A 15029-nucleotide genomic window follows, 5' to 3' on the forward strand; every position below is an offset into this window, starting at 1 on the left:
CAGCAATGACGGCTCCAGGTCCGGCCCAGCCGGTGATAACCTCAAATCCTGCTGATATTCCCATCCCAGTAACACAGTGACTCTGCAAAGGTCTGGCACGCCATTTCGATAAGAGGCTCGTCGGTGACTGACAAGACCCAGTTTCCAGTCGTTCGAGCCGTCTCAATACTTCGCTGAACCCAACGTCAATGCAGCAAATCTTTCCCCTGCGGAAATGTCCAAATCGAACTCCTCTCCACTCTTGATAGCGGCATCTTTGACGACCTCCATGCACAACGCAACTGTCGTCGCCATCAGAGCAATTAGTACACGGTCGATGGCGTAATCCATCGAGTCGATCGATTCAAGATTTTGATACTCAGTGCCTGCGTAGTAATCTTGCAACATGTCACGGGAAATAAACCTATCCACCAGTTGCTTGGTTAGTCCGGATAAATGGAGCATAGCGTCGCTGTAGCTGTGCTCGCTCCCTGGTTCTCGGTCGGCGATGGTGTCGATGGCGGCGTTGGAGATTTGTCGTATGTGATCTCGAAATTGTCCGATCCGGTCACTGCCGCTTGGCAGTAAGGAATGGACGTCATTGGGAGTGAGGTAATGGGGCCTCATCAGGTTGTCGTTCGCCGTTTTGGAAGCGTGGATGTGTTGCTTAGTCCTGTGTGTTGAGTTCGCTGCTTTCTGACCGAGTCTTTGAAGGTGTTGATGGACGGAAGAGAATACTCAGTTGAAGATGTGTGAAAACCACAGTATATATCCGCCCAGTGAAATCCACTTAAAGAAAAACTTGTTCACTCCTTGGCTGTATCAAAGTTTGTTAGTGACAAAAACCGTAAATCTCCACGCCGCAGGACCACAACTCTACCACAGGCTTCAGCTCATGGCCACCGCGTCGTCGAAGCATACTCCCAAAGCTCGTGAACCAGCACAACATATCCTTCCTCTTATACCTCACCACAAACCTACCCCTGAGAACTCCAAATCACTTGTCACAACCTTTGACCAAAACCTCCACCTCACAACCCAACTCGTAACCTGCACCTCATAACCTTCACCTCATAACCTCCACCTCACAACCTTCACCACTCAACCCCACTTACAACCCAACTCACACCAACACTGTCAACACATCAAAAAAAAACACGCTTCCCATTCCAACGCTACACCCCTGAACTAACCCCCTATCTCCCCCAACAACCCTCACCCCTCCTACCCCAAACCTCCCCCAAAACCTCCCCATCCTCCCCTTACAAACCTCCACCGCCTCCCTCCCTCCCCTCAAGCTCATCCCCCCTACAATTCGGACACGTAGCGCTCTCCTCCTTCAACCATCGTCTTATACACCGTCCTACAATTCATCTCGTCAGCCCCCTTTCCCTTTTCCCTCCTCCCTCAACATAACTCACCACAAAACCAATGCCCACAACCCGGCAGCGTCACCACCCCCACTTCCCTATCCCAATCCCGTAAAATAACCCCCAAACAAATATTACACCTCACCTTTTCCTCTTCATTGTTACAAACTGCCAAGTAACTCCTTATGCGGGGTGAAATAACGGGAAAGTTGGCTAGGAATTCTTCCGTGGCGACGGGGGGGTGGGGGTGGGGGTGCGACTTCGATTTCTGAGTCTGTGGAGAGGGAAGGGAGGGTGGAGAGGGACGAGGAGGACGAGGGTGAGGGTTGTTGTTGTTCTTCTTCTTCTTCTTCTTCTTCTTCTCCCGCGACAGAGGGGTTCGCTTGGTTGTTGCTGGTCGCGGTACTACCCCAGGAGGACACGAGGAGGAGGAGGAGGAGGAGTGGGAGGACATTTTGGCTGCTATGTGATGTGGAGTACTGACAACCGATATAAAGAAGAGATGTTAACCCAAAAAACATGCGGATGGGGAAGAGGTTGTCGTCGTTGTTGTGAAAAGTAAAAATTGTCGCTGTGAAAGAAAACTACCCTAAAGAGAATCATTTCCGCGTCTGCGTCTCTGTTTGTCCTGCGGGAGGTGTTGGCAAGATGTGGAAAAGCCTGGAGCGAGGTTGAAGGGGGGTTTACAGATGTGGTAAAGGAGAAGACAGAAGGAAGTAAGTCATCGGTCGACGGGTGGGATCATATGGCAGGTGCCTGTCATGGGCAGCTGCTTCTCTTGGAGAGTCACATCTTGGGTTATGTCTTGTTGAGATTGGAGAGTTCATATAGTGTATGTTTGGTATGAACTAGAAAGTGAAAAACTGAGAGTTGATGAGCATGCTGTGAACAAGAACACAGGTGAAATATCAAGGTCTTGACAAATAGTCAACCCTTTTGCACTCTATTGGACCCTTGACTATAATCCAAGGCATATGAGCTGTGCTTACAAGCTTCTTCATTGTCCTGAAAGATGTGTTGACAATCTTCAGAGGCAGATCAACCGTCTTCAAAGGCATTTCCCATCCTGGATCAGTGTTGCTGGCCGGCCGGGCTGAACTGGGCAGACACATCTTGAGAGGTAAAATTCACACGAGTACAGAGTTGCTCTAGTGCAGCCAATGTGTATCGCCCAAAAAGAAGAAAGCTATCACGAGTTTCGCAATATTATAGTGAACCATGTCCATCTCTCTCCAAGCGTCGTCTCTTCCCAGCAAGCCACCACTTACACCCTCCTCACTGTCCAATCACCATCCAGCCCCCTGGACCCATCAGGATGGCGCTGGTCCACATCCTGCCAAGTGCCAGATGTGGATCTGGGTCAGAACCTCAAGGCTACTTCCACGAGGCTTGAAGTTTCCAGTCGGCATCAATTTGGAATGAGCAAGTGCCAGAGAAAAGTCTTCTCGAACAAGGTTTGGACACCAAGATACACAAAAGGTAATGGTAACTGCGAGACAAAATCAGGTTCGTTGGATTGAGCTATAGCGCGAGTCCGAGATTCACCACCAGATAGGTGCTCGCGAGGCTATCTCCAGCCCTGTTGTCAAGTGTAACACGGCTCAGGCCACACCGCCTAGTTGAAGCAATGAGGAACAAGAGGATAGGTACAGGGCAACGGGCAGCGTTGAAGCATCGATGGCGAAGGCAGAAATTCCCAGAAAATATGCTGTCTAACAAAGACTCAAATGCAGGCAAGACGAGGCTACATCGCTGAAGCCGTCATCTCTGCCGTCTGCGTTCCCCTCTTCACCAAATACCCCATGCCTCGATAACATAACGATAGTTCTCCAGTTTCCCAATGTGTGTGTGCGAGATAATCCCAGAACCAACGAACCGAACAGACAAAAATGCAACGCAAGAGACAAAAACCAGAGCTCTTCCCAACGTCCCCTCTCCCTCTCAACTGGTAGAAAGTGAAAGGGCCCATCATACCCGAAGTCCAGTGCCGGCAACGCCCATTAAAAACGTCTAGAGGAAAGAAAGTCGATTTAGGCAGTCTCGAAACCACCGAAGGTGTTCTCGCCCGAGTATGTGATGTAAAGGAATCTGTGGCATCATCTGTTAGTGCATGGCTTCTTGATGAACAAAGCAAACAGAGCTGCACATACCCGTCCTCATCCTTGTGCTCTTCATAGATGCTGCTCATGAGAGCAGCGGTTGGAGGCAGGACCTCATCAACGAAGATGAAGATGGCCTTCTCTGGGGAGAGTTTAATCCGTTTGCGAATAACGTAGACGAACTGGCCCACGGTGAGATCGGCCGGAACGAGGTACTTCTTCTTGTCGATGGTAGCGATGTCGCTCTTTTCAACCTTCTCACAAATAACCTAATAGAGACACACGGATGATTAGAAATGGGCTTGTTGAGATGGGTGGAGGTGAGTGAAATGGCGGTGCGACCGGTCTCGCTTCTAGGCAGCCAACGGCTCAAGACCGATGATGTCGATGATGGCTTCACCGCCAAAGAGGTTGGAGTACTTACGGGAATGCGGTCAGCATATTTTTGACGAATGCGCTCGGCCTCGGCCTTGCGCTTCTCAAAGGGATGCTCGTCCTTAAACTTGGATCTCATTTTGGCGGGTTGGTTGTTGCTGGCTGTCGGTGTTGGCTGGGTGCTGTGGCTGGGTTGCTAGCAAGTGCTGTGTAGGTGTTGGATGCGGCGTCTGGGTATGTCTGCAAGGTAAGAGGTCAACAGCTGGATACCTGTCTGGAGAGGAAGGTGAAGGGTGGAAGAAATACCTCTCCTGGGTGATGGAAATGATGGTTGTCGGAGGAAGAAAGGTCGAGTTGAGTTGAGTTGGAGAAAGGTGGTGGCCTTGTTAAGCTGGGGGGGCTTGCGTTGCACGGGTGCTGGCTGCTGGCTGCTGGCGGGCTGTCTGGCGGACGGAGAGGCGGGGTGCCCAGATGACTAACTAGAGTTAAGCTCCCAGAGCAGTTTAGCGCGCGCCCATCAAAGGTGAATCAGATGGGGCGCTCACATGGCGGACGACTGTCACCTGCTCTGGTACCGGTACTTATGGCTTTGTGGCTTTGCGCTTGATCCATGACGCAGCTCGGCTTCTTATCGCTGGGAGCAGCCTTTAGGTCACCGAGCAGAAGCTAGACTCTTTTGGCTCACCAGAGCACGGTGAGGTCCCCGGTATGAATCATCAGGGCTTCCATTTTACATTTGCAGCGAGGCAACCAAGTCCATGAACTTGTAAATACCTTATACTATCTAGATGTCCTCACGACAGAGGACGGGAAGCCGTCCATGGATCTCTATCAGGACCGGGAATGCCCCGCTTTCCTGCCTGGAGGGTGTGCCTGCAAGGGACGACCCCGCGCCGTGTTCTCAACGTCGCAGTACAAGGAACATGGGGAGGCCCTTGTCCACCCGGCTCAAAAATCCCACTTGGGGCTCCGGCAAAGGTCCCGGTTCCCAGGAACCCATTCCGCAGCTCTGGAATCAACGAAACGTTCGATTCCAAAAGCCAGATCAGCCGAGCCAGAATCGCTTCCAAAAGGGTGGTCTGCGGAGAGGATCTGTCACTCGGCACTGCCCGTAAGCCGTTAACTTGCCCGCCGAGTCTTGAAAAGTGGCCTCATGTTGGCGCCGAGCATCGTCTGATCCCAAGTACCGAATTGACCAACTCTCCGCCAACGGGCCGGCTTGTATATAAAAGCTGCTCGAACATGGCCTCCCGTCGTCACGCTGCCCGTTTCTTGTCGCAGTTCAAGTTACGTCCTCAATTGGCCTCCAGGAGAAGCCTTTCAACTTTGCCCAGCTCGACATCTTCAAGCTCAACGTTTGTGCCGTGGGCCAGATACGCCGGGTTGGCAGCTTTCGGTCTGATTGCTTCGGTGCCATTAACCTACGCCATGGTATGCTCCCTTTGAAGCCGCCGCTCGCATCTCAGCAAGCTAACAGCTATCTTCCCCCTCACCCCCCCAGGCCGTCACAGAACCCCTCAGCATGGACTCCCTCAGTCTCGCCGAGCGCGACCAGCAACAAAAGAAGAACGAGGGCGTCTCCGAAACCTCCCCCATGCGCCTCCGCATGGAAAAGTTTATCAAGGAGCAACAAGAACAGATTGTAAAAGCTCTCGAAGAGGTAGACGGAACGAAATTCCGAAAAGACGAATGGCAGCGCAAGGAAGGCGGCGGCGGCATCACCTGCTGCCTCCAAGACGGCAAGGTCTTTGAGAAGGCCGGCGTCGGCGTCAGCGTTGTCTATGGCACACTCCCCAAGCCCGCCATCATGAAAATGAGCGCCAACCACAAGAACATCGCCCCCGACGGGGAAGTCCCCGAGAGCCTTGAGTTCTTCGCCGCCGGCCTCAGTCTGATCGTCCACCCCAAGAACCCCATGGCGCCAACAGTCCACCTCAACTACAGATACTTTGAGACGGCCAAGCCGGACGGGTCATCGGGGGCGTGGTGGTTCGGCGGCGGCAGTGATTTGACACCCAGCTATCTCTTCGACGAAGACGCGATACAGTTCCACAGAGACCTCAAGGAGGTCTGCGACAAGCACAACAAGGATTACTACCCGAAATTCAAAAAGTGGTGCGACGAGTACTTTTACAACAAGCACCGCGGCGAGGCGAGAGGGATCGGCGGCATCTTCTTTGACGACTTGGATGAAACCGTGTCTGACAAGGAGAACACGTTTGCTTTTATCCAGGACTCGCTCAAGTCGTTTATCCCGACATATGTCCCTATTGTGCTGAAGCGCAAGGACATGCCCTTTACCGAGGCGGAGAAGGACTGGCAGCAGATCAGGAGAGGGAAATACGTCGAGTTCAACCTTGTACACGATCGGGGGACGTCGTTTGGGCTGAACACACCTGGCGCGAGAGTGGAGAGCATCCTTATGAGCATGCCGTTGACGGCGAGCTGGAGGTATATGCACGAGCCTGAGCCGGGGAGCAGGGAGGCGAGGCTGGTGGAAATCTTACAGAACCCAAAGGAGTGGGTGTAGTTGATGAGGGTTTGAAAATCTGAAAATTGTATTTAGCGGTTTCATGTACATTAAGTATTGTAACGTCTGGGGGAATATTGTACAAAATTTGAAGAAATCGATTTCGAGTTCTGAACTTCATACGTCGACGGACATGACCAGTGCACGGGGCATCAACCTTTGACTTTCAACTCCAACCACCAGCATCAGCACTTCACTTGGATGCACACTCTCTTTCTCAAAACGGAAAAAAATCCTCTTCATCCCTTGTTAATTTTCCACAAGAAAGATGACCCTACCCACCCCACGACACTTCCTCACCAACCTCATAAACCGCCTCCCCACCATCCCCCTGGAACCACCTCAGCCCCCATCAATCAACCGAACGCCCAACAGCAACGCCCTCTCCCGCATCCCCGTCTCCCACCGCCACCTAATCATAACCCTTCACGTCCTCTTTCCCAACCTCGTCCTCCCCTCCCTCGACCTCCTCGACCGCGGCCTGGTTCAGAAACTCGCCCTCTCTGACAAGATCAAATCCGAAGAGCCAGATCATGATCAAGCAGAAGATGTGAGAGGCGCGATATACGTGGTGTATTCCACCACCGCCGCCCCGTCCCGCAGACGCAAATCAGTCAAGCCCGACCCCGACGATGACAGGGTGGGAAATCGAGAAAACAGCCAAAAATATGTGGTGCATTTACAGGCATGGAACTGCACCTGCGCGGCGTTTGCTTTCTCCATCGTTCAATCACTCCTGGACGAACAGCCTCCCCAAATACCACCAGAGTTACACTTGGCAGAAATCACAACAGACGACGACAAGAAAGAATGGGAGTTTGGTGGCATGTCAACTGATGGGAAGGCCCCAAACGGGGGACAAATCCCCACATGTAAACACCTCCTCGCCTGCCTCCTGGCCGAGAGATGGGGCAATGCGCTAGGGGGGTACGTAACCTCCAAACAGGTGGGAAAGGGGGAGATGGCTGTGATTGTTGCTGATGTTTAATCTTGAGTGGAGGTAGAAGCAAGAATGGAGTCGAAGAAGCTGGAGGTCTATGTGTAGAACTGGGCCTTCGTGGTCATTAGTTGTGATTCAAAGCAACACGGCTTAGAAACGAGGCATCGTTAAATATTAATAACACGCCCACTGTGTCCCCATCATCGGGCAAAATCTATGGTTCCTTCTTCGTACAATCATTTCATTTGTATGTGGTTGCGGGCTTGTCTCTGAGTCCCAGTGCTCGCCGTCCAAGACCCCTAGGTCCACTCACTCAGAGTATTTACTTCTTCTTCTCTTTGCCCTCCTTCTCTTTATCTCCCTCCCTGGCATCCCCGTTCGCCGCTGGGCCGCCCTCCTTCTTCTCCCCATCCTTCCCATTCGCCGCCTCCTCCTTTTTGGCCGCCTCCTTCTCCTCGGCCTGCTGCCTGTTCTGGTTCTTGTTTTCGATCAAGTCGTGGAAAGCGGTGATGGCGCGAATCAAACTGCTAAGGTAGATGGCCATGAGCTGGTCGTTGGTCTTGATGCTCATGGCGTGCTGGAGGTCACTGTCGGCCTTGCCGCCGGATTTGGGCGTCGATAGGTTGGGCAGCAGGTTGAAGATGTCTTGCAAGTTGCCGAGAATCGTGTGGTTGACGGGGAGCTCGCCGTCAAGGACCTTTTGCAGGTAGATTTGGATATCTCGCAGGTGGAAGTGGAGGCCTTGGAGGGACTGGAGCTGGTTCGTCACGCGGGTGGATAGTGTGCCGACGGCTACGTCACGAATGTCGCGGAGGAGGTGCTCGACACCGATTTCTTCGGCCTCTTCAGCTTCGATGATGGACGGTATGTGGACAAAGGTCTTGGAAGCGGTGGTTCCGTCCTGGGAGGGGAAGTCAAGAGGTTAGCTGCTGGGGAGCAATGCGACAGAAAAGAGGCAACACATACATCCTTGATCTCCTCCGTAGCAAAGTACGCGTCTGTGGGCACGCCCGACTCCTTTGGCTGGACATCAATGATGACCAGCAATGGGTTGGGGGTGTAGCGCTTGAAGAGCTCATTGATTTCGAGATCCGAGGCCCGCAGTTTGGGGCCGGAATGGTACCACCCTATGAGCTTCTCTCTCGCATTGACCTTCTTGAACATGTCGTTCATGTTCTCGATATAGTTATGGTCGATGAACCAGACTGTGGGGTCCTTCTCGTCTTCCTCAAAGGGAACTGTGATGATGATGGGCTCAGGTCAGCATGGGATTAGCAGCTGGACGGGTTGGCGATGAATCCCACCTGCGAAGCTGTTTGACACCCGCACATTCTTGCCATCGTTTTGCCCCAGCAGAACACCGACTACCCGCTTGCTCTTGGACGTGTTGGCATCGGTACGGTTGTAGTGGTCGACAACGGAGAGGAGGACGAGGGGCGCAACCGAGACGCTGCGCGACACCAGCGAGAGCGTCTCTTGGGTTGTGGTGGGCATGTTGCAGTGGGCGAGCAGCACTTGTCGTCGGGGGTGAGGGCGGCGGGCGGCAGGGAGATGTCAAAGTAATGCAATCGGGGCCGTGGGGTATCGCTGGTGCTAAAACAGTTGTTGGGTCAAGATGGGACTATTGCAAGTAAATTTGGTTGTTTAGGTCTCTGTTGTCGTCGTCACTGGCTTCGCTGCCTCGCCAGATTCAAGGTGAGTACCCAATCGGGCTAGCTTCAGGTGCGGGTGGGCTGCTCTTGGTGTCTGGGAAGCGCAAGGCTGCGGTCGAGGCACGGGGCAAGGGCGGGCTGAGGACCTCACCGCCTGCTTTGTTGGGCAGCTTATATCATCGTAACACCAGTCTGGATGGGGTTAGCGTCTTCTTTTGAGCATCCTCTTTGGTGCTGGTTCGGCCGGCACTGCATGACAGGTGCGTCAGCCATGGCTTGGCAGGGCCCGGGGTTGATCATCGGCCCATATCAAGAGACAGGCCCCTCCATTCTTTCAAGTCTGGGGAACCATCTCCCCTCCAACATATTGTCAACGTCAACGTAAACGTCATTTATTGTATCGCCAGCAAATATTTACCTGGGAATATCCAGTTCTACTCTCTTGCCCCGAGAACTACCCAACCAACACCGATACCATGAGAGTCTTCTCTTTCCTTATCGCGGCCCTGACCTTTTTCTCTGGCGTCATTGCCGTGGACATCCAAAAGTCGGTCCTGATCAGCTACCCCCCCGAGACCCCCGATTCGGTTGTCGACAATGCCAAGAAGGCCATCAAGGATGCCGGAGGAGTCATTACCCATGAGTACACTTTGATCAAGTAAGTTGCGGTCAGCGTGCAACCACATGTGCAAAGATTCTAACACTGTATTCAGGGGCTTCGCGGCCAAGGTTGGAGAGAAAGTATTGGAGACTGTTACCGCGTGGGGTGAGGAGTACAAGGTCTCGGTCGAGGAAGACGAGGAGGTGCACACCATGGGCGGCAGCCACATTGGAATCTGACGAAGGCAAAAAAGGACAAAAAGAATCAAGTAACGATGGGTCATGAGGGGCGCCCTGAATGAGGGCTCCTTGTGCGACGATGGACTACACTGATTGGCGTTATCTGGATGGTTGGGTGGTTGAATAGACCTGCTGGGTCCTGTACACAAGGGTAGTGTTATTGGTTATTCGCGAATTAGTTCTGAATACGTTATGCGTGTGGTGTGGTGTGGTGTTGAAGACGCAGCTGTGTGGCATGGTAAGATGCTTCTACTGACTTATAACCCAACTTGGAACATCGGTACCCAAGGTTGGGGCATGAACATCCACAGCCTCGGCTTACTCTTCCAGCAGCTTTGCTCACTTAGAGGAGCTCCTAGCACTCTTGACGAAGGTCTCCATGACTACGAGTCCTGTTGGCATGGAAACAAACTACCTAGTAAAACAGATTGCCAACGCTCAGTTGGGATCACCTGCGTCGGTGCCATACCTACCATTCCCGGCGTTGAAGTTCCTAGTCAACGTTAGATCCACCAACAGCCTCGTGGTTCGGATGTGGGTAACAACCACTACCAACACCTCATGGCAAACAGAAAGCTCCTATTTCCGGGTTAGATTAATGATAAAGTCAACCAGAAACACAGGAATCGGTACCTATTCATGCATTATTATGGTTACGTGGGAGGTCCATGAGCACTGCGGCCCGGGCCAATCTGTGGGGAAGTTTTGGCGCTAATCAGGCCTGGAGCTTCTGTAAGGATGTGGCCAGAGCGCATCGTCTCCGACTGAACAATGGCTTCCTCGCTCCGCATCTGAACCTCGACTCCGACCCGTGCGACCATGAAACGACAAGAGCCCCGATTCAGGCAATAACACTTCAGCATTGTATTGTAAACCACGCCTTGTACCGTGTAAAAACCATGGGACTCGGGTCCTTTGCACTCCACGTCCAGCCTTTGCACTCTTGACGTTCGCCATCACCACGGCCCACCCCCTTTAATATACCATCCCAACTTACCCTTCCTATCTCCAACATCCAGTACCTAGTCGGATACACTCATACCCTACCTAGACGGACTACAGATACCACCTACTACTGCAGGAACACAAACATCACTCCACCCCGAGGGAATACAGCCCATCTACCAACACCTGATACTGAGATTACACCCACGACTAATCCACGCCGACCTGCCGGCAGCCCGCAGTCCTGTTCCACCATGGCACAACACAGCCCTCACACCCAAACCGCCCTCTTGAAATGGGTTAATACCTTCGACACACGCCGCAAGGCCGGCTCCTTGCAGGACCTGCGAGATGGCATAATACTGGGCCAGATCCTCGAAAAGATGCTGGCCCCTGAATTCCAAAGCTCGAGCCTCATCCAGGCCCCCAGATCAGAATCCGACAAGAAACAGAACCTCGAGACCGTCTACCGCGGTCTGGCGAGGTTCCTCCGCACCGACAACCCCCTCCTTGCCCCCTCGCCCTCCGAGTTCCGAGCCATCGCCGAGAACCCAGACGACAACGCTCTCTGCGAGTTCCTCTCGGCCTTCCTCACAGCAGCCTGCCTGGGGTCTCTGTCGAGGACATACGTCCCCAAGGTTTTGACCCTTGACAAGGCAAGCCAGGGGGAGATTGCCAAGATCATCAGCCAAAAAAGTCAGCTCAAGGAGGAAAGGGAAAGCAAACGAGGGGAGGGTGACTCTGGGGAAGAGGAGGACCTCGACATTCAGGATGCCCGGGACCCCGAGCTCATGCAGGAGGAACTGGACCAGATGCGCGATAAGGTGGAAATCCTCAAAAAGCAAAATGCTGATTTGCAAACCCGTCTCGACAAGCTGCTCGACACAAGAGAAGCCGTTTTGCATGACCTGAGGGTATCACAGGATGAGCTCCAGACACTGAAGCGGACCAGGGGGCAAGATGCCTCGGTGGCGATCCGGGACATGCGCAACGAGGTTCGCGAGAAGATGGACGAGATCGACCGATTGGAGGTTTTGCTCGACAAGGAAACAGCTCGGGCGGCCAGGCTAGAAAAGGAAAACGAGACTCTACGGGCCAAGGCCGAGAGAATTGTGGAACTTCAGGACAAGGTCACGCTGCTGGAGCATGAAACGAAACAGCAGCAGCAAATGATCAAGGGACTCGAAAACTACAAGAAAAAGGCCCAGGACCTGACGGCTATCCAACAGCGCAACCGGATCCTCGACGAGCAGGTTCAGCAGTACGAGGCGGAAATGAAACTGTTTGAGGAGGTCAAGGAGCAAAACCGGAGATTGCAAAAGGAAGTCGACGAGAAAGTCCGGGTGCTGTCTAGCAACGAGCAGGAAATCATCTACACCCTCCAATCCAAGAATGTCCTCCAAGACACCAACGAGGAACTCAAGAGAAAGGTTGAGTATCTGGAATCCAAGCGCCAGCTTGACGAGGCCACCATTAGGGAGCTCCAGGAACAACTGCAACTGGGAGATATCATGCAGCCAAGTGGCTCCGAGAGTCCAGGGGCCGGCGCGACAAAATTCAGTCTTGAACATGAGCTGGAGGGCACATCGGATCCAACGGTGGCTCTGCGGCTGGAGGTTCAAAAGCTCAAGGCCGAGAACAACCTTTTACGAAATAACATGGCTGTGGCTTCTGAAAATGAAAGACTGCGGAACGAGCTCGATCTTGCTGGTCAGAGAGTGGATCACTATCGCGAAACGGCCACGGATGAGATGGAGAAGCACGCCGTGGCCCAGGAACAGATAGAGGCACTTATTGCCAACGCCATTATTCATGAGGAGTTAGTAGCGGAACCCGAGGTTTTTAATAGACATGTACTGATGTTTGGCTATCTAGGGATGCGGCATTTGTCAATATGCGTCAACAGCTGCTCGAAACCACCAAGGAATGCGAGGCCGCTAGGAAACGCATTGTGGAGCTCGAGCAGTTGACCAATGACAGAGAGCGGGAGATTATACAGGTCAAGGCAGAATGTATGTTGGAGGAATTCTGGACTATTTTTTACAAGATGCTAACTTGGCTGACGATGCAGTGGAAGCTGTCGGACAAGAGCAGTCCGAGGCGCTCGAGGTGCTCAAGTCATCTGACGAGCTCATCTCGGCGTCTCTGCGCACCGAGCTAGAAGCCACCCGCAAGCAGCTGAAGCACAAGGTGTTTGAGCTCGAGCAGATGAAGGACCAGCTGATGGGTGTGCTGGTGTCCAAGGACAAGACGCAAAAGCGGCTGGACGATGCGCTGGCAGCAGCGGCGCCCAATGGGCAGCAGCAGGCGGACGAGGCAACGCCTGCCAAGAGCAAGAAGGAGGACGCCGAGAAGATCGAGAAACTCAAGACTGCGCTGAAGCAGAAGCTGGAGGTAAGTACCGATTCTTCCTCTCGTCTTGCATCCCCCCACGTGAGCTTCACGTTGGGTCGCGAGCGTCTCGAGGATGTGTTTGTCTCGTCCACATCATCAAAGCAGCCTCGTCCTCTCGGGCAAACGCCTCCTGAACTGTCGGATGCTCAGGGGTCAAGCGATTTGAGCCAGGCGACGGACGACAACTCCTCTCCTCTTGACAGTCCTGCTTCTTCCTCTTCGACCCTGTCCTCGGTGGATGATTACCTCGAGGTCAGGGATGATGAGGACTTGTCGTCATCAGCGGCAGCGGGCAGGACGACGCGGGGGAGGCCACGGCTCAACAGCGCAAGCTCGCCTGGCGGTCTTGCACCTCCCATCAAAACCTTTTGGTACAAGGACAATAAAGGATGGCTTCCCGGTTTACGGAACATGTTCAACGGCTAGCACACATCTTTGCGCACACACACACACACACACACACACGCACACACACACACACACACACAATAACTTTTAAACTGAGCTTTTTGTCTTTTTGCCCGTCACATCACTCCTTACATCATCATATCCTCACATCACACATTGATCTCTGCGAGTACAACATTTTTTGCTCCTTCTTTTTGGGTTGAGAATCTTGATTCACTGATTCGTGATGTTTTTTTTTTTGAAAATATAGCAACTCGAAAAGTCGGAACAAGACAAGTATGAGCTACAGAGGAAGCTGAAGGTGATGGAGAATGGGGGGGCGTATGCTGCTCAAAAGGTATGTTTTGTCTTCCTATCACAATTTTTTATCATCCCAACCTGCAAACTTTTATTCGTCAACATGTATATGCTAACCCCACCTTTGTGTGTGAAGGCGGCCAACGACCAAATCATAAAGACGTTGCAAAAGGAAAACGCCATGATCACGACGGCGTGGTATGATTTGAGCTCGAGGCTGCAGAGCAACCATGTGGTGCTGGCCAGGAGGCAGGACGCGCCGAAGAGCTGGATTAATAAGCAGAGGCAGATGGTTAATGGTGAGTTCTTTTTGGGGGGGGAGCGAGAGGGGTGAGGATGTTGAATGCTGACTGGTGATTTATTGGTGGGGGTTAGCTACGCCGAGGAGATAGGGAAAGACGACGGCGGTGGCGGCGGGGAGTGGGTAGTTGGATGATAACGGGGTCGGGAGGGGGTTTGGGGAGGTAAAGGGGTTTGGACACTGGATTGTCTGGACAAGTCAGGGGTACATGGGGGGCAAAAAGAGGGAGGTATATTTAGAGTAGGATTTGCGATTTTTTTTCTTTCTTTTTCGATTACACAACCCTTTTTAACTTGATGGTTGTTACTTAGTTTATTGGAATAACCCCCTTTTTTTTTTTTTTTTTCTTTGTTACTTGATCTCTTGTTTGCAGGGGTGGGAAGGGGGGATTTTGTTGTTAGAGAGGTATAGATGAGATGGAAGGGTAGACAGAGCTAAGGGGTTAATGAACCGTTTGAAGATGATGTGGTATTTGGGTACTGGTATACCCCTGAATAGACCGCCCTTTTTTTTATGAAAAAAAAAAAAAAAAAAAAAGACAGCCAATGTTTCCAACTTTTTACTGTGTGGAAACAGTTGAATTTGTTTTTATGTGGGACAGGTATATTCCATTCCCCAGGTCCCTATCACCCGGTATTCTCATCCCTGTACCGGATTGATTGAAACTGGTCATTGAGGAACAACAATGTTGAAGGATGGTTGTTACCATTAGGAATGTCATCTCTTCAGCGAAGGAGCGGCCAGGGCTATGGGGTTTGTTGTGGTTGGTTTTGGGTGAGTGGGCAAGGGGATCGAGCCGGCTGGGAGGAGGGTTGTTGTATTGTGGTGGGAGGAGGAAGCAGGTGGTTGTTTTACCGTGGTTGGAGGGAGGGGGTTGTCTCTGTCGTGGTTGGTTCTGT

General features: G+C 52.5%; 6 protein-coding genes across 6 annotated transcripts; 4 read left to right on the top strand and 2 right to left on the bottom strand.

Moving 5' to 3' along the window:
- Positions 1 to 2836: 2836 nt before the first annotated feature.
- On the bottom strand, positions 2837 to 4591 carry ATG8 (ubiquitin-like protein atg8). Its single transcript, XM_062945637.1, is given in 6 exon segments — positions 2837 to 3437; positions 3500 to 3717; positions 3873 to 4063; positions 4130 to 4244; positions 4259 to 4302; positions 4369 to 4591. 3 exon segments carry the CDS (start codon positions 3960 to 3962, stop codon positions 3380 to 3382), a joined length of 366 nt encoding a protein of 121 aa, XP_062801645.1. The 5' UTR covers positions 3963 to 4063; positions 4130 to 4244; positions 4259 to 4302; positions 4369 to 4591; the 3' UTR covers positions 2837 to 3379.
- Positions 4495 to 6353, top strand: HEM13 (Coproporphyrinogen-III oxidase; the record flags this gene model as incomplete). Its single annotated transcript, XM_062945638.1, has 2 exons — positions 4495 to 5254; positions 5325 to 6353. Exons 1-2 carry the CDS (start codon positions 4667 to 4669, stop codon positions 6351 to 6353), a joined length of 1617 nt encoding a protein of 538 aa, XP_062801646.1. The 5' UTR covers positions 4495 to 4666.
- A 268-nt stretch (positions 6354 to 6621) lies between these two features.
- On the top strand, positions 6622 to 7341 carry QC764_305270 (uncharacterized protein; the record flags this gene model as incomplete). The annotated part of the gene is made up of 1 exon (XM_062945639.1): positions 6622 to 7341. One exon carries the CDS (start codon positions 6622 to 6624, stop codon positions 7339 to 7341), a length of 720 nt encoding a protein of 239 aa, XP_062801647.1.
- A 52-nt stretch (positions 7342 to 7393) lies between these two features.
- Positions 7394 to 9063, bottom strand: RPN8 (proteasome regulatory particle subunit). The gene is made up of 3 exons (XM_062945640.1): positions 8598 to 9063; positions 8260 to 8531; positions 7394 to 8194 (listed from the first exon to the last, which is right to left on the bottom strand). Exons 1-3 carry the CDS (start codon positions 8785 to 8787, stop codon positions 7616 to 7618), a joined length of 1041 nt encoding a protein of 346 aa, XP_062801648.1. The 5' UTR covers positions 8788 to 9063; the 3' UTR covers positions 7394 to 7615.
- Positions 9064 to 9421: 358 nt separating this feature from the next.
- QC764_305290 (uncharacterized protein) lies at positions 9422 to 10375 on the top strand (the record flags this gene model as incomplete). Its single annotated transcript, XM_062945641.1, has 3 exons — positions 9422 to 9603; positions 9659 to 10023; positions 10119 to 10375. The coding sequence occupies 2 exons, from the start codon at positions 9422 to 9424 to the stop codon at positions 9783 to 9785; spliced, it is 309 nt and encodes a 102-aa protein (XP_062801649.1). The 3' UTR covers positions 9786 to 10023; positions 10119 to 10375.
- A 177-nt stretch (positions 10376 to 10552) lies between these two features.
- Positions 10553 to 14685, top strand: QC764_305300 (uncharacterized protein). Its single transcript, XM_062945642.1, is given in 7 exon segments — positions 10553 to 12553; positions 12637 to 12742; positions 12802 to 13124; positions 13783 to 13869; positions 13966 to 14128; positions 14205 to 14469; positions 14481 to 14685. The coding sequence occupies 6 exon segments, from the start codon at positions 10985 to 10987 to the stop codon at positions 14219 to 14221; spliced, it is 2265 nt and encodes a 754-aa protein (XP_062801650.1). The 5' UTR covers positions 10553 to 10984; the 3' UTR covers positions 14222 to 14469; positions 14481 to 14685.
- The last annotated feature ends 344 nt before the right edge of the window (positions 14686 to 15029 follow it).

The sequence above is a fragment of the Podospora pseudoanserina genome, chromosome 3, assembly GCF_035222485.1.
Source record: "Podospora pseudoanserina strain CBS 124.78 chromosome 3, whole genome shotgun sequence".
Taxonomy (NCBI): domain Eukaryota; kingdom Fungi; phylum Ascomycota; class Sordariomycetes; order Sordariales; family Podosporaceae; genus Podospora; species Podospora pseudoanserina.